The following is a 27,636-nucleotide window of genomic DNA, read 5'->3' on the forward strand; positions in this document are numbered from 1 at the left end:
GAAAATGGCAAAGTTGATGTTCTTCTCACGAACTTCAGCAATGAACATCAACATCTGAACAGAGGGACAACTGTCGCATATCTCGACGCCATAACTGACACTAGTTATGAATGCAATTTCACCAGCGCTTCAGCAACAGAACCCTCCGACAACACTGAACCTCTGTACGATATAAACCCGGCCTTACCTCGAAAGTATCGAGAGAAACTACGGCACCTCCTCCGTCGCTACTCTAATGCATTTGCCAAATCATCACGCGTCGGTCGAACCCACCTTGCAAAGCACCGCGTCATTACAGACGAAACTGTTCGACCACTCCGCCAGTCGCCTTATCGAGTTTCCCCTAAAGAACGTACTGCCATCCGAGACCAAGTGAAGGAAATGCTCGATAACGATGTCATTCGCCCTTCCCGCAGCCCCTGGGCTGCACCTGTGGTACTTGTGAAGAAAAAAGATGGCACACTTCGTTTCTGCGTAGACTATCGCCGACTGAACAACGTTACGAAAAAAGATGTTTACCCTTTGCCCAGAATAGATGACGCCTTAGATCGTCTGTGCAACACAAGATACTTCTCCTCCATGGATCTCAAGTCTGGATACTGGCAGATAGAGGTCGATGAAAGGGACCGCGAAAAGACTGCTTTCATTACACCTGACGGGCTATACGAATTCCAAGTCATGCCCTTCGGCCTTTGCTCCGCGCCCGCAACCTTTCAGAGACTCATGGACAGCGTTCTTGGAGATCTGAAGTGGACGACATGTCTTGTATACTTGGACGACGTAATTGTGTTTGCCCCGAATTTCGAGGAGCACCTCCGTCGCCTAGACGCAGTACTAGACGCCATCCAAACGTCGGGCCTCACTCTGAAAGCCGAAAAATGCCATTTTGCTTATGAAGAGCTGAAGTTTTTGGGCCATGTCGTGAACCAAGCGGGAGTTCTGCCGGATCCTGAAAAAACAGTTGCCATCGCCAATTTTCCGACGCCGCGGGACCAGAAAGAGGTGCGACGCTTTCTTGGACTATGTGCATATTATCGACGTTTCGTGAAAAACTTTTCTAAAATAGCCGCCCCCCTTACACTTCTTACTAAGGCTGATATGCCGTTCACATGGGGCGACCAGCAAATGGACGCATTTCAGGAGCTTCAACGTCGCCTGCAGTCACCTCCAGTTCTAGCACATTTCGATGAAACCGCAGACACCGAACTCCACACGGATGCAAGCAATGTCGGTTTGGGCGCTGTCCTAGTCCAGATACGGAACAGTGAACAACGTGTGATCGCCTACGCTAGTCGGGCTTTGTCTAGGGCTGAGACAAACTACTCTGCCACTGAAAAGGAATGCCTGGCCATCGTGTGGTCTATTTCGAAGTTTCGACCATACCTGTACGGCAGACCCTTCAAAGTGGTGACCGACCATCACGCGCTTTGTTGGCTGACAAGCCTTAAAGATCCTTCTGCACGTCTCGCCAGGTGGAGCCTACAACTTCAAGAATACGACATCACGGTAACCTACAAGTCAGGTCGTAAGCATTTAGACGCTGACTGCCTGTCTCGTGCTCCTGTACAACCAGCTTCGGACGCCTCAGGTGACGACGACGCATTTCTGAGTGCAATTAGTTCAGACAATTTTGCCGATGCCCAACGGAATGATCCCGAACTTCGCCAGGTAATCGACTTTCTTCAAGGTGCCGGCAGCATGGTCCCTAGCCCTTTCCGTCGTACTTTGTCTTCTCTGTGTCTCCGTGATGGCGTTCTCGTCAAGAAGAATTTTACAGCCAACAGTCGCCAATACCTCCTCGTTGTACCAGCAAGCTTAAGGGATGAGATTTTTCAAGCCTGCCACGACGAACCCACATCCGGCCACCTGGGAGTCACTCGGACGATATCCAGAATTAAAGAACGGTATTACTGGCCTCGTTTGCCAAGCGATGTAACGCATTATGTTCGAAGTTGCCGTGACTGCCAACGTCGAAAGGTTCCGCCTCTGAGGCCAGCCGGTCTTTTAAAGCCCATTACGCCACCGTCCAGACCATTCCAGCTAATAGGGATGGACTTGCTCGGACCGTTCCCTACTTCCACCTGTGGGAACAGGTGTATTATAGTAGCTACTGACTACCTGACTCGCTACGCAGAAACCGCTGCTCTTCCTTGTGCTACCGCTTTTGAAGTTGCGAAATTTTTCGTTCTTCAAATTGTCCTGAGACATGGCGCACCAGAAGTACTCATTACTGACAGAGGAGCTGCATTTTCTGCAGAGCTCATCCAGCATATCCTTGTTCTTAGTCGCACCAATCATCGTCGCACGACTGCATACCACCCGCAAACAAACGGCCTGACAGAACGTTTGAACAAGACCATTGCCGATATGTTGTCAATGTATGTGGACGTCCATCACAAGACATGGGACGAAGTATTGCCGTATGTAACATTCGCATACAATACCGCCGTTCAGGAAACTACCAGCATGACTCCATTCAGCCTAGTTTACGGCCGACAAGTGACGACCACGCTCGACGCCATGCTGCCCCACATAGACGAAGGTCCAAATGATGATGTCGCCTCTTTTCTACAGCGTGCCGAAGAGGCCCGTCAACTTGCACGGGTGCGAATACAGCAGCAGCAAGGCCGAGATGCACAACGCTACAACCTGCGGCGGCGGACTGCAGACTATCTGCCAGGTGACCTTGTCTGGGTTTGGTACCCCATTCGACGACGCGGACTTAGCGAAAAACTCTTGCGCCGTTATTTCGGCCCCTACCGCGTTCTTCGACGCGTCAGTGAACTGGACTATGAAGTCGTTCCGCACGAGGAACCAGAGCCCCGGCGTCCCAAGCGTTCTGAAGTGGTCCACGTGGTCCGCTTGAAGCCTTTTCATGCCAGATAGTGGCCCCTTTTACTTTGTCCCTCTTTCAATATAGCATCGGGACGATGCTTTTCGCACGGGGGGGCTAATGTAGCATGCGTTGACGACAAAGAAGCGCAGAAGTGTGAGAGGAAGAAGTGTGCTAACCTCGAGCCTGAACTCTGACGCTGTTTGTCCTTTGCCACGCCTTGGACCTCGGACGCAACTGTAAAGGTCGCTGTTTACGCGACAATATAAGTGATAAGATAGCGATAAAGCGTGGTGAGATACATGCGTGGCTAGATTCTCTGCTCTGATGAGCTGACGTGTATACCCCTCGCAGGCATGTACGGTCCCTTATCCATCTCTATTTAGTTGATTAAATTCACTCTCATTCGCTGTGATTAAATAACTTAACATGTCACTCTGTATACAGTCTGTTCTAGAGCTACATCTCTTCAAGTAAATATGCACCAGCCTATATTACCCTATATTGAAGCCGAACTCTTCACTACTCCATGGTTAGTTAAGGTCCTGGGTATTATAATTGGACCTTCAGCAAGAAGAGCGCCGGGACACTATGACAGAAAACCAGCGAGTCTTTTATCGGTCGAGCCCCTTGTAACCGAAGCAGCATGCATGCCGACACGCAAAACGTTCTCGACGGGATCCCAAGCACACAAATTACTTTGCAAAACGATAAAAAGCACAGTAAACCTAATGAGATTATTCTTGAAATAACGCACCAAATGGGGCCGGATGCGGCAATCGCCTTCTAGCCCCAGCTTGCCAGCCCTAGCAGAAAGAGCTCTGACCCCCAATCTGCGGTGCGATAAGTTGCCACTGCAGCGGGTTCGGACTAGACGGGACAAACACGAGTTTCGTACTGGAACAGGCTTTATTCTGCCCGATTACGCGGCAGAACTTAGCACTCAAATACAACCACCGTGGGCAGTGTGCCCTCTCCTCGCGTGATAATTACGCGTGGCCGTTATAATGGGTCTTAAGATTTGCATGTATCCCCACAACCTGGAAGGTCATCGTCAAATGAAAAGATGGAGAGCTGTCTCTGTCGGGACAACGCGCAGCTCCTCGAACGGGGCTCTTCAGTCTCTTCAGTGTACAGTGGCGCCATGTCGCAGCAGCCGCCAGCGTTATATGAAGGAATCCCATAGCGTTACTAAGAAGTTTCGTGGCCAGTAGGCACAGAAGGACTCCCTATTACTAATAGTAGGTGCTGCCTATGTTCGAACAATTTACTCAGTTTACTCGAGAGCTTTACTAATGGTCAGCTACAAATCTCTAATTGCGGACAGGGATCTGTCATCATTGCCGGAAAAATAAACTATTAAATGAATAGTTTCCTCACTCATTAATTAACCTGATTCGCCTGTTACCTGAAGTCCGCTAACATCGGCGTAACTTTGCCGATAAAGCCAGCTTTTTTGTCTAAAGGGTCTATATTAAAGACTGGGTGCGCATTTCTCTGAAACACGCCGTTTATTCGTTCGGAAATTAATAAAGCCGCACCCGGCAGACAAAAGAAACTTTGGCGAGTGCCCATGCGCCGATAACGAACTAACGCTTATGTCGGAACCAGCACTTACCAGTCGCCTGCTCCTGAAACGCTCTGCACCTCCTCGACTTTAGTGGCTGGGTAGTGGAGCACATTGATACTTCTCTGCACAAACAACAATGCAAAAGGGTACAATGGCTCGAGACTCCGTAAGGAAACGCCCAAAATAAAGTGACAGAGTGCTTTACACGTCAAGGCTCATCGGTGCAATTCCCGATGATAAGCATGCCCTAATAAACGTCATTCACGCACATGAACATCCTCTCTTCCGTCTACAGTGATACGAGCGGAAAATGGCACACCGATGGTGTGCAAATTGACATGGCTCATTGCGACACTGCTGCCACTCTGTTTTAAACAAATGTCTACAATCGTACAACCACAAACGAAACGAAACATGTCGCACTCGTGAAATCCGTAGCCAGTTGCACATTGCGGCATGGCCGATTAATGCGACATCTCGCATTAATTCAACTTAGCCTTACAGGTTTTTCTCCTGTAAGGAATTTGGTACAAGTTTACCTGTCCATTCGTTGAGGAGTGTGCATTAAGTGGCACAGCACGATTTATTACAGATTCAGTGCGCCACATTAAGTGTCAAAGTTCAGTAACATGTCCTCCCTTGAATTGGTTTATAAGGTTTATGGTGTTTAACGTACCAAGGCGACTCCAGCTATGAAAGCGATAATAACGACCTGCTAAGGTTATTTAACGCGCCATTTAGAGGGCCCTATTTTGAACTGCACTGTATTCTCACGAATTGTTCTGGCTGTAAGTCCTCTGACGTTCAGTGTTTTTCCGGGCTTGTATATGTATTCTTAAGCAAAAAAAAGACATTTTCGAAACACCTTTCAGGGGAACACACGGGACCGAATTGATTCTGAGCCAAGTATAATTTATTGGTAAGAAGTAATAAAAAAATATGTACGAGATCTCTTTCGTTTTTATTTTAATCTATGCTGATAGTACATAGAAGCCCTAAAGGATCCGAGAACTTGGTCTTTCGTGGGGATTGTATGACATATGGCAGGGCTTATGTAATTACTATTCCCTTTAAACAAACCGCTAAGTGTTAATAGTTATACTTTTTATTCCATGCACATTATTATGCTGTTAAATAGCATACCTGCGATATCTTACTCAAACCCAAATGGTGAGATTTGTAAATCGCAATTGCCGTTCCAGATAACGGACATGAAAATGTGTACTCTAAACGAACCGACATCAAAAAGACGCCCAACATGCGCCGGACCACTTAAAACAGAGGGATTCTCTGTCACGAAAAAAGAATTATTTCGTTATAACTTGCGAGAATGCACACCAGACTCGTAGATTTTCTAATCCTCTCCCGAATCAGCCACTTTGCATAGTCACTCATACGTATGCTATGTGGGTCGGCCGCTGCGCTTCAGGTGGTGTTAAAGCTCAGAATGCAAAAAATGCGGCCAGTTTGGCTTGGCACTCCACTAGTAAGTGGAGCCGAAGCATTTTCGCCCGCACTCTGCCACGGTGAACACTCCGTTAGAACCTACTGCCGAACCCAGCATTGTTTATTGGTCGTCGTGGCTGTGTGCCCAAAGCGGCGCCTCCCTCATCGATTAACAATTTCTGACCGCCCAAAAATAGCGGAAAGAAGCTGGTCGATCCTTGACGCCAAAGCAGCGGCGCTTCTTTTTCGTTTTGTAGACGATTCTTTTTCTTTTTTTTTGTGAGGCATAGGAGAGAAGGAAGCAGCTTTTAAACGCGTCTCTCCTGCGTTCAGTTCTCCTGTACTGCTTCGAACGCATCTGGCATGTTTATGTGGTATAAGCTACTTTCGCGATTGAGTATCCCGAACCTTAATGGCGATACCAAAAAATTATACTGGGTTATCCTCTCAAACACTTTCAATTCCTCCCTATGACAAAGCGCCCTGAAACACGGTATGTGAAATTCGGTTATTTGATAATAACTACATCTCGTTTTTATCCCCTACAAAATTCAAGTACGAAGCATCAACTTTCCAGCATCCCTAAGCCTCTTTACTGTATGAAGTTCACCGCCGCCATAATTCCGTCTTGTCCCGTATGAGCGTAATACAGAAGCACTACTGCCGCGGGCATCGGTGCCATGCCGTAAAATTCATCGGAACACGCCGTGTCGTGGCATCTTTCATGGTGTTCGAAAGAAAAACCTGTTTACTTAAGAAATGAACATTAGAAAATGAGAACTTACTTTGTGCCTGCCTTCTCATAGCCCAACTGCTTTCGTCTGCTTTTCGGCCGCCTAGTTGTTTCGCGTTCTTTAACCTGTGTGAGCGCAGCCCGGTCATACTGAGTCGTTTACTGGGTGGGTTCACGCATATGAGCAACGAGCCCGCGATTACAAATGTGAAAGCGCGGCCGAAAACAGAGGCGGGAAATTTCTGCACCTCGCATGCCTGGCTACAGCATAATATGATATGTTTGTCAAGTCAGAGCAGAGTGCACTTCGACTCTTGCTAAAATAACTAGTTCAACGTGGCTGTTGGGTCTTTCTGCCTTCGGGATAAGACGCGAGTGCACGCAGGTTATGTACTACCGGAGCTGGACTGAAAGTGTCAACTGGTTTCCCTTTCGTCACGAGCAGCCATGTTGGCACATCCAGTAAAGCTCGCCTGCGGCATCCCAATAAAAGCATTTTAATGCGGTAGCAATAAATGTCCCTTTCTCCATAGAATGAGTCCGGCCATGCCACGAAACGTTGTCATTGATGGAGGATTTAGTTCTTTCGCGATGTAACTCTCCCACCTGCCAATGAAAGCTTGACTGGGCCACGTGACTTTGTGCGATGCCCATCCGCTCGACCAATCACGCAATTTTGTGACCAACTTGGCAGGAGCCCCACACTTCTACCTTTCTGCCTCGTACGTCAGTAGAGTGGAATCGCCTTCCGCCCGATATCGCATTAATCCAAGATCGCGATTCATTTCGCTCATCACTGATGCAATATCTTGAAGCTGATCCGTGACACTTTTTTTCCTGACAATTATCTTATTTCCGTTTTTGGTTTTTCATGCTTGTTTGCTCGCAGTGCTGTTGTTCTTTTCGCTGTATAATGCTGTTCTCTCACCGCTTATGATTGTTTTCAATTTATTCCGCTTGTATAACTTTCTTTATTGTAAGATTGTTTTCGTTGTTCTGTATTCCCTTGTTCGTTTAGCCTTTGTTACGTTTTGTTCATTTAGTGTTCTATGCTTTCTATCATATATGATGTACCACTCCCCTCTGTAATGCGTGTGCGCTTGAGGGTAATAAAATGAAATGAAATGAAAAAATGAAAAGGTAGAAATTGCCAGGTGAAGTGACCGGCTGCTGATTTAACGGCTGTGTGTGTGTGATGTCATGTGATCACACGACATAGCCAAGCTGACAGGTGCTCTGGTAAAGTGCTCTGAATGGTTGCGACATGATCCACAGGGTCTTAATCTAGGCCTCTGCAGAACTGAAGCTCAATTAATTAATTAGTGCGATAATTTAGAGCCCTGATGCGACCATCTCTATACCGCACAGTTAGTAAGAATCCCACATGACACTACAGCAATACTTAATTAAAATTGGGAGCATCAATTTTAATTATAACAAAATATTTCTTCTCGCTGTGTATGTTACTCAGCTCTGCTACTCAGCAATACTAAGCAGCACTAATTTGCAAGGACGTTATTGCAGGCTAGTTGGTTCATTTCTTCTTGAAGTAAAATTTACGCGCGGAATAACGGAACACAAGGAACAATGTAGACAGGACAAGGCGCTAACGGAACTGTCTCTGGAATTCTCAGCGCAGAATTTTGCACATTCTGCGCCCATGCCCGAGATAAGGCCTGCCGCCACCAAACAGTGCTAGAACCTGCGTATACAGAATCCCAATTCTCGGGACTTGCAGGCCACATGCGCAATGACGGGAATAAGCTCCAAAGGTTTCAAAGAGTAGAGGAAAGGAATGCCTGCCGAACTAGAGACATAACTTGCAAGGACGTTATTGCAGGCTAGTTGGTGTATTTCTTCAAGTAATAAATAAAAATAATAATAATAATAATACAATAACTGAAGTAAGAAATAGCAGTATAGTGACCATTAGTGACCATTAGTAGTGGTGCAAACAGAAGTAAGAAATAGCAATAACTGCTGTTTACACCACTACTAATGGTCACTACTTAACTCCAACTGATTAATACTGGTATTTAGAAGCACTGCAAATGTACACGCAGCAAAATTGTAGCATCCACTCTTCAAAGCACTCAAGCATTCCTATATTTTGATTTTTCGTTTGTGTTTTTATAACATTTGCACGAGAGCTGTTCGCTTAACTGTCTGCTTTTGTGCTTCAGCCTATTCCTCAACAGTTTTGCGAGTGGCGGAGAAGCTATTGCAATTCCAAATCACCAGTGCGCCTGCCACACTGTACAAGCCGGCGGGGATTTTCTTGTCCTTGCCTCACGATCTTACAGACACCACTGGTTTCCGAGCAGCTTAAGATCTTTGAAGAAATTTCAGCTTCCTGTGGCATAATTCTTCTTTCCTGCAAACTGCACTGCACTTCTCACGGCACAACCTAAAACTGCAGCAATCTGTATGAGTTAAACTCACAAATATATTTTTAGTTTTATGATGTACTAGCGCTCTCAGCGCGAAAATCTTCCTTTAGGTCCTTTCCAATCTCCACATGGCTAAATCACGGTGTCTGCATTATCTTTGGCCCGTCCATTACAGAAATTATATATGGCATAACAAATACGTTATATGTCTTATTAAACATGCCTAGATCTGAGAACTGCCGTGATGGCACGGCGGTTATGGTGCTCGGCTACATTACCCAAGGATGCGGGATCGAATCCCGGCCGCGGCGGCAGCTTTTCGATAGAGGCAAAAAGCAAGGCACCGGTGTTCTGTGCGATGTCAGTGCACGTTAAAGAACGCCAGGTGGTCGAAATATCCGTAGCCCTCCATTACTGCGTCTCTCATAGCCTCAGTAGCTTTGGGACGTCAAACCCCGCAAACCAAACCAAATATTTCCTTAACGCTTTCTGGCCGTTTGTCTTGTCTAGCAGAGATACATTAAGATGCCTTGCGTCTTATTTTTTTTTTCTCTCTATCTCTGTTAGGTCCCTTTTTCTGTAGCTGCCTGCACACTAAACTCTGAAAGCCATGACTGGTAGTAAATAAATGTTTTACTGCCTTTATTTGCGAAATCATCGTGGATTGCCTATCTCATAGGAATATTTAGGAGCGCTATACTAGGCCCTTTAAAACGCTCTTCAGTGAGCGCTATTTTAGTGCGGACACTTGATAAGAAACGTGCCGTTTACTGTGGTACAGTGACTCCACTCCAATAGACCTACCTGCCCTTCCTGCGTTGCCTCTTGATGCCGTCTCTCGATGAGCAGCGCCCCCTGGGCTCCTAGCGTCACCAGCACGAGCGGGATGTGTTGGGCGAGTCGGCTGCCCAGCCACGCCCCTTCCCACACTGGGTCGGCGACCACCTCGGCGGGCGTGTCTGTTTCAGGGAAAGAGAGGTACCGCGGAAATAGCACGAGCTATTCATTCACTCTGGAATCAATATTGCTTACTGCATTCTGATACAGTTTAAGAAAAAAACAGCATATGTCCCTCAAAGCAAGCCCCCACCCCCCCAATCCCCCAGCCAGTAACGCTGACTGATTATGAGGCCACGCTTAATGCGATCATGCCGTGGTGAACCCTCTTTATTTTTCCACATCGTGCTTTGTCACACTAGCAGGTCCATGGTGGTTATCCACCACACCATGAAAAGAGGTGGACGCCATAGCCTGCAAGAGGATCATCATCAACAGCAGCTGCAGACACTCATTGCAAGGCAAACTGTTCGTCTGCTGACAGTCTTTACTAGCCAGTAACCGATACGGCTCTTAACGCGTTTAGAAATGAGCTGCTTCAAATAGACTGGTGCGAAGTCCTGAACATACATGATGCTAACAACGCCTACAGTGTTTTTTTAGATACCTTCAAAAGAGTGTACAATGCTCATTTTCCTGTTAAGAGACGCAAAAAGAGTAGAAAAATTCGAAAGCCATGGGTCACACATGAACTGTACCAGCAAATGAGAGCAAAAGATAAGCTCTACAGACAATTCCTAAACACCCGCCATCCTGATGACTTGAACGTTTTTAAACAATATAGGAACCAACTAACGAAAAAACTACGTAATGCACGTAAAGAGTACTTCTCACGTTTTTTGGACGACAAAAATGTGCCGAGTGAGTTGCTCTGGAACAAATTAAACACGCTACTGCGTCGCGATAACCAACGTAGCTGCATTTCTAAACTAACGATTAATGGCAAAGTTTTGCACGAGGCGGAACTGGCTGATGCTTTCAATAATTTCTTTACAAGCATGAGTACGCCAGGCAGCTCCTCAAATGCGTGTCGGTATATCAGCACGCGGAATGAAAAATCAATATTTCTACAGCCAGTGAGTGTACTGGAAGTAATTTCAACAATAAAAAATTTACAGAACAGCAGCAGTAGGGATATCGACGAAATTCAAATAAAGCCAGTAAATTATGTCGCAGATGTCATAGCACCAGTTCTAATGCATATCTTTAATAAATGTCTGACGACATCGACATTTCCGGTGAAAATGCAAACTGCAAAAGTAGTCGTGCTTTTTAAAAAGGGAAGCAGAAATGAATTGGGCAATTACCGTCCGGTGTCTATCTTACCTATATTTTCTAAACCTCTCGAAAAAATAATACACTGCAGGCTTGCAAATTTTGCTGATCACTGCGAATTAATAACGAAACACCAGTTTGGATTTAGGAAGAATATGTCTACAGAGTTAGCCCTGCTTCACCAGAAAGAGTATATTTTAACGCAGTTCGAAAGCAAGGCAATAGTAGTCGGCCTATTTGTAGATTTTTCCAAGGCATTCGACCTGGTGAATCATGACATTCTGCTGCAGAAGTTGGACTTTTACGGTATACGTGGGTGTGGACTACAGTTATTACAATCATATTTATCCCATCGATGTCAAGTAGTCCAAATCAACAACTCGCGGTCACGAGTCCTGCCACTGCTTTGTGGTGTTCCACAAGGCAGCATATTGGGCCCCTTGCTATTTAACCTGTATATTAATGACATTGTTAACATTAATCAAAACGCCAAATTTATTATATACGCAGATGATACTAGCATATTTTTTTCTGGCAATAATATCGATAAACTTATCTCTGATTGTAATGACACCATAGTCCAACTGCAGCAATGGTCCTCATCCAATTGCATGAAGATTAACGAAAATAAAACAAAAGCTGTTGTCTTCCGGCCGAAAAATAAACCTGTTCCTCCTCATGCCGATATTGTTTTAAACTCTCATCCTGTTGACATTGTTGATCATTTCAAATGTCTAGGTGTGATATTCACTGCCAATCTGTCCTGGGAAACTCATGTGAATTTTGTATTAGCCAAACTTGCTCGGATAACCGGTGTAGTCGGTCGTCTCCGATACATGCTCTCTACTAAAACAAAACTATTGGTCTATAATTCTCTTTTCTATTCGCACGCCAACTACTGCCATCTTGTCTGGGGCACAACTACATTCTCTAACACACAAAAAATATTCCGTATGCAAAAACGGTATCTGCGCCACGTGTACAATGCTGGTTATAATGCAACCACTGCAGAATTTTTTCACAGTGCTCATGTTATTACAGCTCACAAGCTATACCGCAACCGTTTGAGTGCTCGGTATAAATATGAAGTGAAAAAAAAATATTCACAGCCTGGACGCCTTGGCACATTTAGAAACAAATGAGAAGTGTTATAATACTACACGTGGAGAAAAATGGAAGGTTGCTGCACCACGCTTGAATTCTGGTATGGAGCGTTTGTGTTATTCTCTGCCATCTCTTATAAACTATTATCAATCACTGAATTTTGGTTTATTTAGCTGTTCCACTGTTAAACTCAGAGACATGTTTGCTGATTGACTTAGCTGACCATCTTTTCTGGTGTTTGTTTTATCTAGCATTTCTTTTCTTCTGCATAGAACAAGTGTCTTGATATGCTTATCGCTTGTTTACTTTTTGTGCTGACGGTGTTTGTTTTACCTGGCCCAGGACCTTTTCTTTTATTCCGCATTGATTAAGTGTTGATTTGTTTATCGCGTGTTGATTCTCTGGTGTTGCCTAGACGCTGCCTTATATATGGGGCTGCGGACTCGTCAAGCCGCCAAGTGGCAGCTTTTTTTCCGTATCCCTCCATCTGTATAGCACCTGATGGAAATAAAGATTTATTATTATTATATCCCACTTGTTAACACCGCCCTGCTTCAGATGCCAGCCGAAACTGATGTGGCCGACCATACATGTGATCCATTCCAAGACAACCTCGTCATCAGCTACTCGTATGGAAGCCATTAATTTGCAGAGAAACCCTCCATGCTAGAACGGATGTGAATAGGAGGGCTCAGCAATCGTCGGCCATTTGTTATCAACGCAGTCATTCATGTCCAGGCAGTAACAGTTGAAAGATGGCCAGCCACAAAAAAATATAATGAAGTTTTCCTGTTAAAAAAAGCGGATAAAAGGAGTTATAAGATTGCACACAAGGCACGAAAAGCCATTATACGAAGGAAGTGCGCGAAAATTTTATGAACATAATCTGCAAACCAGTCTGAACACAGCACTCAAGATGATTGATTGATTGATTGATTGATCGGACGGCATTTATTGAATAGGAAGGCTCATGGCCATAAATTGGGGTAAAGGGGAGTAGGCAGAATCTTCATTGTTTGCACAGGTTATCACTCAAATCATATTGCTCTGACCAGGCCACCAAGGGAGCCATACTTGGCAAATATAATTTGTGTGTTAGCATCAGTTCTATAGAAGGGAACAGTTGTTCAGGCGGTAAGGTTCGATCTCGGAGAATCCAGTAAAAAAGCAGGGCAATCCCAGACACAAGTGCGCATACCGAAGAAAGCTTATGAGGGCGCTCCATAATCCAATCGGCTAACAACAATATGGGGGGGGGAGGGGGGGAGGGAAGACAGGTCCACTTGTCGAAGCGTTGGCTCTGCTTGCTCCCCCTCTACCCTTGTTCAGTGTTATTTCATACTACGTAGCCATCTTATTTTTCTCGTTCTACCCTGGATCCTCGAAAATGGAAGATGACGACGGAACAAGGTAATCCTGCTCTTATTTCACTGACATACGTAGCGCTTATCGGTGACAGTCAATACAAATACTGGCGCGGACAAAAGTATACGAAGCACGCTATTTCCCTCCAGCATTCTTGACACGTTGCATAATTGAAACTGGCAGTCGTATGCGAACCGGTAGTAGACGCCACTGCTCTTACACTGGGACAAATATTGTTTTTGTTTTGTTTTTTTATCTTGAGTGCATAAGGCGTGATTTTAATTCGAACAAAAAAGAGTGCTCCGATTGCTTATTTCCGCACCTGTAATGCATTCACATGCACTTCCCTTCTGGAAAACACGCACCATACATTAGGTTTCAAGGTGGTGCCAAGACTGATGATGTAAAGAAACTTATAGCCGCAGCACCACGGTACATCACCCATTTAATCATTCACTGCGATACTAATGATTTGAAACACAGCCCCGGAGAACAGACGATTCAGGCCATGCAAACGCTCATACACGATGTTCATGCCAACATACAAGACTCGAAACTCACACTGACGACCATCCTACCTAGGTTCAGAGACACCAAATGTACATGTACCAGTCACATGTCCCAGCAACACACGCAGAGAACGCATTTAAAGTTAATCACTTCTTGCTTGACATTGAACTCAGTCGTGAACACGTCGAAGTCATCCACTACGCAGAAATCCAAAATGATCATGCAGTCGTCCCCGAAGAAGAGTATGACTTCTAATTAAAAAGACATGTGCAGTATAATTACTAGGAAACAGCTGACTGTGCTTTCTGTTTGAATCTCCCGATTGAACTGGTCTTATTAAAAGGAAGTTTCATGCGAACAAAAGTTAATTCTTTATGACCCTTCCACACTATTTACAAATATTTTCACAGCACTAAACCCATATTTATTGCTTCTACACAGTAATTAAACCACCACTACAAAAACCAAAGATTTGGTTCGACACCGCTTCGACCATCCAATTCAGTCGCATCATGATTAACGATTGCAAAGAGCACGTTAATGAGCCTTTCCTAACTTGACAACGTTAAAGCATCGATAAAGATTGAAACACGCGTGCGAAAAATTCTTTACATACAACTGAGCGCATGACATGAAGCTAGCCATTAAATTCAACAGTACATGAAAATGTTTTACCGAGCAGAAAAGAGCAACTACCGCTGGAGGAACCCTAATTTTATTTCACCTAGCATTTCTCAGGCAGACACATCCATTATAGGAAGTTTTATTGCAAATCATTGCCCTTTAATAACAGATACCTGCATCACAGCAAAATTGTAATTCGTAACGGATCTAAAAAAATTCAACCGGGAGCTTTTCTTTTTTTTTTTTTTTCGAAACGTTTGCCGCAAGGCATAAATTGACAAAGGGGGAATTTGATTCAGGAGATAGAAAGTTTAAAGAAGGAGTGAAGTCCAGTTTCACTAAGGTAGTCACAGATTTTGGCGGTGTAGTGGTTGTCCATTGTCCACTTGTCGTAATCGCAATCGCGGTTCCACCGCAGGCCCACCTTCATGAGTAGCAATTGTCTAACTGCAGCCGTTGCTGGACACGTCCACAGCAAGTGACGCACATCACAGGTCTCCGGTGCAATGTCACAGTGAGGGCACCTGTCAGTCACTGGCAGATCTTTATCACGCCAGACGTACAGATGGGGTCAGAGCCACCCTGCTCGAATCCGGCGCACTGATACCCCCTGCCGAGTAAGACTACGCGAGAAAGGGTGCGAACACAGAGGAATGAGAGCGCGTGTTCACTGTCGCAGAACTTGAGAATCGGAAACGTGGGACAGTAACAGATCTGGGGGTAAAGGGGAATGTGGTGGGTCGCCTGGCGTGTTTATGTGCGTCATAGCACCCGCTCGAATATTATGTGGATCGCGATCATGGCCGCAAATCCAGTGTATGCGCACAGGACATGGGTACTTTGAACGGAGCAAATGAATGGACTGTGTCATTTGGAATGTGCCTCGAACGGCCTTAAGCTGTTTAATGGCATTCAGAGAGTCAGTGTAAAGATGAACTGCATCGAATGTAGGAACGGGTGGAAGGGAATAAATGACAAAGGCGTTCACTGGAGCTATGCGTACAAAGAGGGCTTAGCTACAGATTGCACTCACGCACTCAACTGCGAATAAGGAGTCCGTAAAAATTTACGCAAAAAAAATGAACTGTCTTTTCAGACACGCCAGCCTGAATTGAAAGAGGATAAAAAAATAAGGTTTTTCATGCTAAGAGTAAAGGAGCCGCTGTTTGCTCGCCTCGTTCGCAACCCTCAGTCGAGTTCATTCAGGGAGTGCATTCAAGCAGCGCCCACAATATTGATAAAACCTTCGATGCCCGAACCTGCTAATGCATCCTATCGGATACAACGTCTCCGAACAGCGCTAACTTGCAGCTATACGCGAAGAGCTGCGCCGACTCCTGCCACAGCCAAAGAAGCTTCATGAGGCGTTGATGGCGGATGTCATCGGTGAAGAAATCCACCAGGCGATGACCTATGCCGCCGCCCTACTCAGCCGAATGCGATTACTTCCGCATTTTTTTTTTTCAGATCTTTACAGTTGCCTTAGGGTGCCGTATCTGTATAATTTCATACAAGCTTTCTCGGCCCGCGAGCAGTATGTATTCTGTACATCGACGACCACCGAGCAAGTGTTGTACATTTCGTTTACGGCGCAAGTCAGTGCAGTAAAAGCTTTCCTTGAGAAGCCCTTCTTTGCCTTGCATTCCTGACACCTGGATCGTGGTCACCACTACGTGACAACATAAACGCTTCTGCACCTTCATAACCCTAATAAAAAAATTCTATGATGCAGTAATCGTATACAGGCTTTATCATAGAATGTCCATAAAATGGGATACAGATATTATACAATGTCATACATTACCATAAATAACGTAAGATATCTTACGATCATGTGTGACTGTTATGTGATGTTCGTATTGCATTGTATGGTAAATAATGTATAATGTAATTGCATCCTAAAACGATCTCAGTATGGAAAATCTGCTTACAAGCGATGACACCTCACTGTCAGTCCTTTTTCACCATCTGTTCCTATTCATAAAGAAAGCTTTTTAAGCTCGGCTTACCAGCTGCGACGTGCATGTGGATGCAGAGTAACCGAATGAAGGTTCTAAGGGCGACCTTAATCAATGAAAACTTCAGAGCTTCAACAATCATTGAACCAAGTTTCATGAGCGTAAGCCATCGGTCGCAGTTGCAATCGCCGCTGCCGCTTCCATCTTGGCTCGCCTCCGCGCCACTATACGTTCGCGTACCTTGCCGACACTCCGACAGATGACGTACTTGTACGGCGTATTTACCTAGGTTAAACGAAGCGCGGGCCAGATGAAACTTCATAAAGACACACAATGTTCACTACACAGCACGAGGGTGTTTCGCAGCTTTACACGAGGCTATCGCACGGCTGCGGAGATGGTATAGTACTCTCCAACGTGGGCTAAGCAAGCTGAACTAGTTGTTAGGGTGCGGGTTCGAACCTCAGTGGCAGCAATGCTTTTTGTGGCGTACCTGCGGTGAGGTGCAGATGATAGTGATGCCTAGAATCACCTAGCTTGCGCAGATTAATGACCTTAGAGAATTGTAGCAGCATAGCTTACGCTCTATCAGTCTCAGTTCAAGGTAAATTGTTCGGAGCCAGACGGCCTTCACGTTTGGCATAAAATAAGTAGAGCGCACTGAGGGAGCCAGTACTGATCTATGGGGCTGGAATATGGATGTTAACGAAAAGGGTTCTACTTAAGCTGAAGACAACGCAGAGGGCCTTGGGACGTAAAATGGTAGGTGTAACGTTAAAAGATAAGAAGCGTGCAGAGTTGGTCAGAGAAATAACTCAAGTTACTGACATTCTAGTGGAAAACAAGAAGAAATGGGCATGGTCAGGACATGTAATTCGAAGAGAGGATAACCGATGGTCTCTAAGAGAAACCAATTGGATTCCAAGGGAGGTAAGCGTAGCAGGGGGCGACAGAAAATTAGGTAGTTGGTCAGATTATGAAATTCACAAGGGTCAATTGGATGCAGCTAGCACAGAAACGGATTAATGGGAGGGAAATGGGAGAGGCTTTCGCCCTGCAGTGCGTTATAGTGCGGCTGATGGTAATGACGTAGAGCGTCCACTCTATGATACATGCACAAGGGCCTCGAGCTGTACTGCCTGCTAGGGCTGTAAACCTAATTCCTCTTGCTGTTTTACAGCATGGAAACAAAAGTGAGCAAAAGGAAAATGGTTGGTTTGGTTTGTGGGGTTTAACGCCCCAAAGCGACTCAGGCTATGAGAGACGCCGTCGTGGAGGACTCCGGAATTTTCGACCACCTGGGGTTCTTTAACGTGCACTGAAATCGCACAGCTCACGAGCGCCTTGCTTTTCGCCTCCACCGAAAAGCGGCTGCCGAGGCCGGGATTCGATCCCGCGTCATTGGGAACAGTAGTCGAGCGCCGTAACCACTGCGCCACCCCGGTGGGGTGCAAAAGAAAGATTACCAGTGAAAATACCAGAAGCATCTGATACACAGGATTCATACTAATGATAGCACTCGATCTCAAACAGTAGCATCCCCATTCACGCCTAAAATATCCGGCCACCGGACGAACGCAACGCACCTCAACGTAATCCAAGCTGTTTGCGAAGCACCCAGGACCACATGCCAGTATACACACATGGCGTATGTACCCCTGTGCTCCCTTATTCCCAATAATGTGCCGGTGGTGAACTACTTTCACTTCTTCTAATTGAGAAAGTCAGGATCAGCAGTCCTGAGCATGCACACTGAACACAAATAACTCGGAATGGGAGCTGTAATGATAACCATCCGCTTCCAAACTTCAAATTACCTACTGTGAAATATGGTTAGAAGAGAGCTTCTAAACACTTAAACCATTCAGACTGTTCTTCAGCCGGCTTTATCGGTGAGCAAAACGAACTATTCTAACGGAGTATAACAAAACGCACGTCAGTTCAGATGGGGCGAGGTTGAATCGCTGATCGCTGCTATGATCCATAAGCGTGCCCCAATCTGTGTGTGTGTGTGTGTGTGCGTGTGCGTGTGCGTGTGTGTGCGTGTGCGTGTGCGTGTGCGTGTGCGTGTGTGTGTGTGTGTGTGTGTGTGTGTGTGTGTGTGTGTGTGTGTGTGTGTGTGTGTGTGTGTGTGTGTGTGTGTGTGTGTGTGTGTGTGTGTGTGTGTGTGTGTGTGTGTGTGTGTGTGTGTGTGTGTGTGTGTGTGTGCATGTGCGTGCGCGCTTTTCTTTTGCCGGCTTTGCATATGAAGCGGCAAGTTTAATTTCGATCAAAGCTGTAGCCTACAGTGGTAGCGCTAACGAATCAGTGCCGCCATGAGAGCCGGATGCAGCGCAGCGATAGGCGTAAAGCTCAACTGGGGCCACCTAGTAATAGTCTCGGATTGCACCCCACATTGAAGCTTTGGAGGCAGAACTGATCGGCTGCAACCCTCTGCCTCTAATGTTTCCGATATGCGACAGAAACAGACCAGCATTTCACTCAAGCACAGATCATGAATAGTTGCCTGGTTGCGCTTCGTCCTGATCGTGCTGTTATGAGCGGATCGAGACATGTGCTTTCTTTGTGACGCACCCGACCTGCAGATATGCTTTAAGCCCAAACTTTCGCCTTTCTCGGTGCAAAAAGACGTAATTGTTTCTGAGTCCTTATAGCGTCCTCATACCTTCACACCACTTTATTTTCCTTAAAGGCCCCTTTTTAGAGATGATCTAGCTATATTGCATGTAGAATTCCTACATAAAGAATGCAGTTTCAAAATAAGGACCTCTCGTAAAGGTGATGACCATGTTATGGCAGCGATATGTTAAAGGCCATTCCAATATGCTGCTTCTCGAGAAAAAAAGTGAGCTGGGGGGCCAATGCAGTAATGCAGACACGTGGACGCAGAATTTGAATAGAGTGACCGATGTGGTGATATTCGTGGTGGGAGTGCGCAGATATACAGTTCTTGTTTTAGTGGCAAATAAAAGGACTTGGGGGAAAAAAGACAAGGCGGACAATGCGATGGGGAGTAGAAAGATTAGGTAAACCTGATTGCTATTTCTAAATAATATGCCCACGTCAGAAGCATATCGTGCAGTGAATGAATCTGGTGGCCTGTTTTGTACAGCTTTTATGGCATTTGCTAAGTATGCTTGAAGAGGGTTTCAGGTGGACAGTGTGTACTCCAGTTTAGTTCTGATAAATGATAGGCTTGGTAGTCTGACGTGTTGGCGAGCTTCCTGCAGGTAACGTTTTATCAAGCCTGGCGTTTTATTAGCCGATTATGTCACGTTAGTTGCATGCAAACACCAAGGTAAATCACGAGAAACAGTGATATCTAACTGTTTGTACCACTGTACGAGGTAAACCGAAAAGTTAGAAGCTGTGCCCTGGAAAGCAAGAGGATTACGAAGGCGGTGAGACGACATGCAGTTACATTTATTAGAGTTGAGTGTCATTATTATCTGCAAACACCATCCTTGCAGATGGCGGTACAAGCCTGCAAACAAGCAGGAATAGCAGAAATATTAAACACAATCTGGGTGCCTGCGCATGCCGCCAGCTTTCCCATTTTGTGGGCAACCTGAGCAATTCACAGGGCGAGGCCGCTTAGTGTCTTAGAAAGATAACGCAGTGCCCCCCCCCCCCCTTCCCGCTCTAATACTAAGGCAAGATAAACATCCTCCTGTCGGTACATTTTCAAACAAGGCGCCCTCTTGTCCAGAAAACCGCTCCGTCGCCTGCAAACCAATTCTTTTCCAAACCCGGCGTCGCGCGGCCTCTACTACCCAGGTCAGTACACTATAGTCAGCGTAAGCTATGTCAATACAGAGCTGATCTCAATCATACCCTGATGGAAAACGCAGAAGAGCAGACAATGACCCACAAAAGATGCGCACACGGATAAGGACGATGCTGCAACTGACAACTGAATTGAGACCCACGCGCTTTTTTCGCTTCATTTCATCTACCTGCAGCTAACTTCTTTCTTCGCTTCATTGTCCTGCCGGTATGTATAAGAAGTCTCTTTCTTTAATAGGAATACAGAAGGCGTGTCTTCGTGTCTGTTTCTTCTGTGCCACTGGCTTCTTTGTTGCGTTCTCCATCAAGTTCGAGAAGCTAGCTCAACGATACACCGCATTATAGTTGAACTACATCCCCTGTGAATTCTCTCAGGCTCCCTCTGAAAGAAGAGCAATAAGTTTTTTGATCAGTGGGAGACCATACACAACTCCGCTCCGACTCGGAGATTCAATTGAAGATCGTCCGACTGGCCGAAGCCGCCGCTATAGAGTCCTTGTCTGTCATCTTGTCGGGAAGTATAAAAGCTTCGCTACACGGACAAATCAAGTTTCACAATCCAATTCTTCCGCTCTGCGGACTTTGCGAAGCATAGTCAGATTCAACGATTCGTTAAATGGTCAGAAATTAATTTCCTGCTTTCGTATTTTCGTTGCGTCACCATCATTTTTGATCTTCGTTTGGCACGTTACATGAGCGATTTGTCTCAATAGAAAACTGCCCCTTTTCTCACGCGACACTCATATCAAGGCTACTATACTGAATGTCCACGAACTAATTTCTATAAATCGCTGCATCAATAAACCAGTTCACTTTTGGTCAGTGCCACAACGTCGTACGCGTATGCACCTCCACGGTGAACTCGCGCCACGCTGCGCCCTGGTTATGTCGCGATCCTCAGCACTCACAGTGCGCGCAACTTCGCAAAGTCTAAATATAGCACCCTAAAATAGCACGAGGCTGCTAATTCACTGCGAAAAAACCTTTACAGTGCAATAATGAGGAACCAAATTGCCGTCACGTGGTTAATTTCGTGGGCGGTAAAAAACCACCGACATTTTTATATATGCCTATTGATCACGCTCTACAACAGCCTTTCCTTTTTTCTCCTTCTTTCCCTCCTAACGAGAACATTGCGGCAGCCACTCACAGGGTATCAGCTCGCGCACCTCTCTCTGCTTTTTTTCTTTCGCGCGAAATGAGCTCTCTAGTGGAGCGCAATGAACCACCACGAACGGCCGAAGCGCACGCGGAACTCCCCACCTCTTCTATCGTTTCCCTGGAAACTATAGTTCCTGCACAAAGGGAGGGCGTTGTCGTGATGCCACGCAGGGTGTGACACGACTCGGCTTCCATTATTCACAACGTTCAAGAACAGCCAGCCTATACGTGCAAAAGAACAAGGTGCTCCCTGTTCTTTTCTCGCCAGCGGTTTATTTCAGGCCTTCCATCAAGTTTCGATTTCTTGATAGGGTGAGTGTGCGACGCAGAGAATCTAATTGCCTTCCTTGAGCCAAGCTGGAGGAATAAAAATTAAGCGACGTGCACCGGCAGAGTGGCGTACCTGGAGCGCCTTCTCGAGTGGATTAAAAGAATGGACCTATTTTGTTGTCATTTGCACTGGAAACGATAGAGGTACTGCTCCTTCCCTGGCGCGTAATGAGCAGAGCCCAACCGCTGCGTGTGCATGGCCGTGGCGGTGCACCTCACGTGCGTATACTAGTTGCGTAGTTTCCGCATACAATCTCACGTGCATCACGCAGAACTGGAGCCCTCTGGGCATTGACCGGTGCCACTATTTCATTTGTAAATTGTGACTGCTCGTGCGAAAATGCGCACACCCATTGATTGACGCTTCCTTTATTATCTCCTGTGGCCGTCATTGTCTCTGTGTTTGCATTTAGTACTACCTTGCTAGCTTAGTCTATTCGCTGGCCGCCGCTCACCTCCTCAGGAGGAGAAGGCCAGTGTACTTTTTCTCCCTTCTGCCAGAAATTGGAAATACCGCCACTATCTTTTGTGACCTAGCTCTCGGACTCTATGACTCTCTGGTGCAGCATTTCGACCCAGGCAGCACAAAATATAGGCCCAATACGGGAGTGTGGTGGCTATGCACTGGCCTTGTGGGGTACCAGCATACTCCTAATATTGGGGCAATTGTTTTGCTGCCTAGGGAGAGTGCACGCTGATATCCAAGTCACATCCCATGAAGACATTTTTAGTTATCATTCAGAGATGTGCGGTGCTCATGGGCTGCACTCTGAACTCTCATACATATGCTTGCTGCCGCAGCGACTGCTTTGGCTTCACACTGACACCCATACCTGCGACGTCCTTCAAGGTTGACAAGTGTGTCTGGTCACAGCAATCACGTAACTCCCTCGCGGTGCCTTCACAGTCTTCGGACGAAACGCGCTCTGTAGTGATAGCAATACCGGAGAGGTTTTTTTGGAGCGTAAGCATTGCATCGCTCATGAGTGACGTGTAGAGAAAGCGTGACCGCCTGCTGACAACAAATAGTACGTGTAGCTTATGCCGAGTGTACTAGCCACAAGTGTTATATCGTTGGACAGCTCATGCCGATCGAGTATGCACCGAACTAATTGTAGGCTTTAATTAAATAGAATTGATTAGCCATGCGTAATTAAACTTGAACTTACCTCTATAGCATAAAGTCATATTTTAATAGCTTATATCGAGTATAATTGCATTAGACGTATTGTAGGTCCTAATTGTCGTTAATTGCATGCCAGTGATTAAAACTGAAGTGTATGCAGCGCCACCAAGCCATATATTGATGGATAGCTTATGCCGAGTACAGTTGCACTGAACCAGTTGCACGTCCGAATTCCAGTATTTAGTGAACTCTGCAGGAACTTTTGAATTTATATTGAAAGCTTAAATCGTATACGACTGCACTACACAATTTATATATCTTAGTTATTACCCAATAATTAGTTAACCGTGATTAGCAAATGAACTTTAGTCTACAATTCCAAGTAGTATGGTTAAAAACGTCTTAGCGAGGAGGGTGCAAAATCAAACGCTAAACCATACCAAATCCATGGAAACCCTAAGTAAATCTATATAACCTGGTTCAAGAAGTACGCAACAGAAGCAGAACAATCGCATTTAATGCTTACGTATTAAGCACGTGATGAGTCTTAAGTGCCGCGGGAGGTTTTGCTTTTTATCTCAAAAATGAAAAGGACCAAGGAAAAAAAAAATGCCTTAAGTACTTGAGCCCTCGGCCACCCATGTAAAAGGCATGAAAGCAACATTGAAAACAAATAAAACGATAATATTACCGTAACATAAAAAGACTGTTGCAAAAGCTATGATGCAGACATTACATTGTGATTTACACATTGTAGTTCCCTTCTTTTATTTTCCACAAGTGTACATGAGCCTCAGAAGGGCAGATACTTGGGCATGTTGGTACATAATCGAAGGGAACAAAATCTAGCGTACCAAGACAAGGACAGAGAAAGAAGACACACACAGCGCTAACTTCCAACTAATATTTATTCAAGAAAGAAATCATGGTTTTATACAAGGAGGTTACCCATCGTGTATCACATGCGCCAAAAGAACATGCGCTAGCAACTCGTATCAGCCAGATACGCAATCTCATTTGGCAACAACGCGACAGAAGGGCTACTTATACATTCATCTTTCAAAAAAGTAATCCATTCAGCTTCAACTATTTCACGCGTTAACCGGTTTTCGTGCACTTTTTAAAAACAAAGTTTTTTGAGAAGAGGAATACAATTGCAAACACGGCAATGAGCCGACAAACCTTTACCACACCTGTGAGTAACATCCCGGCCATGCTAACGAAGCCTATCATTGAGGCATCTGCCCGTTTGACCAATATATTGCTAACCACAGGATGTCCCATAATCTCAAAAAGGTAGCGCAGCGGTCGGGAGTTAGAGTGTCTTTTTCGGCTCCGAATAAGTTGATTCAACTATGCACTAGAACTTCGTCAGAAGCCAAGAAGGCGGTAGGCTGCACTAAGAAACATAGAGAAAAATTTGTTAATTGCATCCAAAATGTAGTCTAGATACCTCTATCCTGTGGTAAGCAATATATTGGTCAAACTGGTAGACGCCTCAATGATAGGCTTCGTGAGCATGGCCGGGATGTTAGTCATAGGTGTGGTAAAGGTTTGTCGGCTCATTGCCGTGTTTGCAGTTGTATTCCTCTCCTCAAAAAAAGTTCGGTTTTAAAAGTGAACAAAAACCGGTTAACGCGTGAAATAGTTCAAGCTGAATGGATTACTCTTTTGAAAGATGAGTGTATAAGTAGCCCTTCTGTCGCGTTGTTGCCAAAGGAGATATCGTATCTGGCTGGTACGACTTGCTAGCGCATGTTCTTTTGGCGCATGTGATACGCGGTGGTATAAAACCATGCTTTCTTCCTTGAATAAATATTAGTCGGAAGTTAACGTTGAATGGTGCCTTCTTACTCTGTCCTTGTCCTGGTGCGCTAGATTTTGTTCCCTTTGTTCCCTTGTACATGTGCATAATTAGAGAACACTCAGCTTGCCGAAAATTAGTTTATCTAAAACTACGCCAGCCATCCGATTAACGGCAGCATAAATACCGCAACGCTTATACAATACAAAATAAAAATTAATATTAGAGACACCACCACTAACGAATGGCAAGCAAAGTACCCCGTGCGAGGTGAAAACAAGCAAAGGCACGAAACAGATTTGTGGACGTCAGTAAAAGCACCGGTTATCTATTTCCACGCCCACTTTCACGCGACAAATGTCGAGATCAAGTGCCTTCCGGTCGCGTGCGGCTGCGATCCTTCGATATAAATCATAGTTTCAGTTCCAAATAATGTGATATAGCGACGCTCAGATGACGCTGATAGTGAACAAACAGCACAAACAGATCGTTATGCGCCTTATCAAGAAAAGTGATAAGGCCGCCTGCTAGCATGTGTTGACAGCAATAAGGATTGCAATAGTTTGCGGCAATAAATAGATAGCTACTGATATACGAATAGCTATATTACAATATTATTATTTTGCCGCCTAATTGTATTATCAATGTACTTATCATGCTGAGTGACCTTCGCTATAATTATTCTAACACTCCGTCCTCCCTTAAGCTTCTCTTTAAAAAATCATGCTGCCCTATATTTATATTATCATTTCCCGGTAATAGGCACCGATATCAAAGAATGCCTACCGCAGCGATAAAGGTCACGGTGGAGTAAAGAAAAGTGCTGCGGCAAAATAGAGGCCATAGTCTGCGCCGCTTGTGAGAGCACGTGCTTAGGGGCTATGCTTATTTTCTTCCGATTTTACTGGCAATCCAACGAGGCAGCGGCACGCGCACTGAAACGTCGTCGGTACTTCTGTGCTGTCCGCGTAGCCGTCAACCATAGGTCCATGGTCATCTAATGTGGAATCGTCCGCACATCCTTCCTGGCGGAAAAAAAGATTTTCTGTCCATCCACCAACTCCTACTCATCCACCTACCCACCCACCCAACCATCCATCCATCCACCTACCTCTACCCAACCATCCATCCATCCATCCATCCACCTACCCCTACCCATCCATCCATCCTTCCGTCCGTCCGTCCATCCACCCACCCACATTCATTCATCCATCCATCCATCCATCCATCCATCCATCCATCCATCCATCAATCAATCAATCAATCAATCAATCAATCTATTCATCCATCCGTCCATCCATCGCGACCTCTGTCAGCAATAAAACACTGCAACACTGAAACAAGCATGATTTATTTCATGTAACGCTTGACTCGAAGTAGGCAGGAGCTTGTATGTCGCATAGTGTTCATATCATTCAATTTCCGAACGCAAAGACTCCCGTTGTCTGCTTGGGCAGCGATTGGGACAGTGCCGCAGCCATTGCCTGCCTCCTATCGTCAAATAAAGAGCCGTTAAGTAGCTTTATGTCGCTGACCTCTGTGCGATCTGCAGCTCAGCTGACAGAGCTGTGGCTATGTTCAGGACCTATACTCGCGCATTCCCTTCGATTGTACCGCAGATTGTTATCTTGATCCAGAAACTTCAATGTGTTTTGCATTTCGCTATGGCAAGAATAGCATAATTATGCGCTCTTTCGGAGCAAGAGCTTCGTGCGTTGCAGCAGTCACGGCCCTGTGTGGAGTAGGTATCGTTGTTCAGCACTCCTCAATACCGAATCCAGAGCACAGCTAGAGCTGTAAAGGAACTTACCTCCAGCCTAAAAAGAGTCGTTCGAAATATGTGAGCCCGATAAATGCATCGAAGTTAAGCTTTGTACTAAGCACTGAAACGTCGGCAGAACAAGCAACAAAAGAGGCCCCTCCAATACTGGTGCCACGCCTTGCGGTCGTGCTGTGCATGAAGCAACACAAACTCCGTCCGGTTTTGAGGTCCGGTTCCCCTCGAGACTATAGCCATGCAGAAATTGGCTACACCTTGCGTCGTCGTTGGTACAGCGGCTGTACTGTCAGATAGCCTCTTCCATCGACCCCGCCGGGGTGGCGCAGTGGTTACGGCGCTCGACTACTGTTCCCAAAGACGCGGGATCGAATCCCGGCCTCGGCGGAAGCTTTTCGATGGAGGCGAAAAGCAAGGCGCTCGTGTGCTGTGCGATGTCAGTGCACATTAAAGAACCCCAGGTGGTCGAAATTTCCGGAGTCCTCCACTACGGCGTCTCTCATAGTCTGAGTCGCTTTGGGACGTTAAACCCCACAAACCAACCAACCAGCCTCTTCCATCGAGCGTTAGGCAGCGTGAGTGGGCGGGTGGGGCATATTAAACGTAACGATGAGTCTGCACAGTATTGCAAGCGCGAATATTCACGCAAAGTTCAGCTTGGGAAGCGCAGAACCAGCCCGCTGGGTCAATAAAGTCCCTTAGTAATGGTTTTGTTTATTTAAGCTGTTTGATGTCCCAAAGCGACTCAGACTATGAGAGATGCCGTAGTGGAGGTCTCCGGAAATTTCGACCACCTGGGGTTCTTATAGGTACACTGATGCCGCACGGCACGCGAGCGCCTTGCTTTTCGCCTCCATCGAAAAGCGGCCGCCAACGGTCGGGATTCGATCCCGCATCCTTGGGCACAGTAGTTGAGTGCCATAATCACTGCACCACAGCGCCAGAGGCAACCCTCGATAATAGGTTTCATGGAAAGGCACCAAATCGGGGTTACAAGGTGACCTGGG

General features: G+C 45.8%; 1 protein-coding gene across 1 annotated transcript in view; it reads right to left on the reverse strand.

Moving 5' to 3' along the window:
• Nucleotides 1-27,636, reverse strand: part of LOC146192606 (uncharacterized) — a 377,072-nt gene that overhangs the window by 13,400 nt on the left and 336,036 nt on the right. The window contains exons 6-7 of the mRNA XM_084602502.1: nt 9,777-9,931; nt 4,452-4,525 (exon numbers count right to left, since the gene is read on the reverse strand). Coding sequence (XP_084458628.1) covers nt 4,452-4,525; nt 9,777-9,931 — 229 coding nt within the window. The remainder of the gene's footprint in view (nt 1-4,451; nt 4,526-9,776; nt 9,932-27,636) is intronic.

This window comes from Amblyomma maculatum, chromosome 4, assembly GCF_055883805.1.
Source record: "Amblyomma maculatum isolate TAMU_Amacu chromosome 4, ASM5588380v1, whole genome shotgun sequence".
NCBI classification, from domain to species: domain Eukaryota; kingdom Metazoa; phylum Arthropoda; class Arachnida; order Ixodida; family Ixodidae; genus Amblyomma; species Amblyomma maculatum.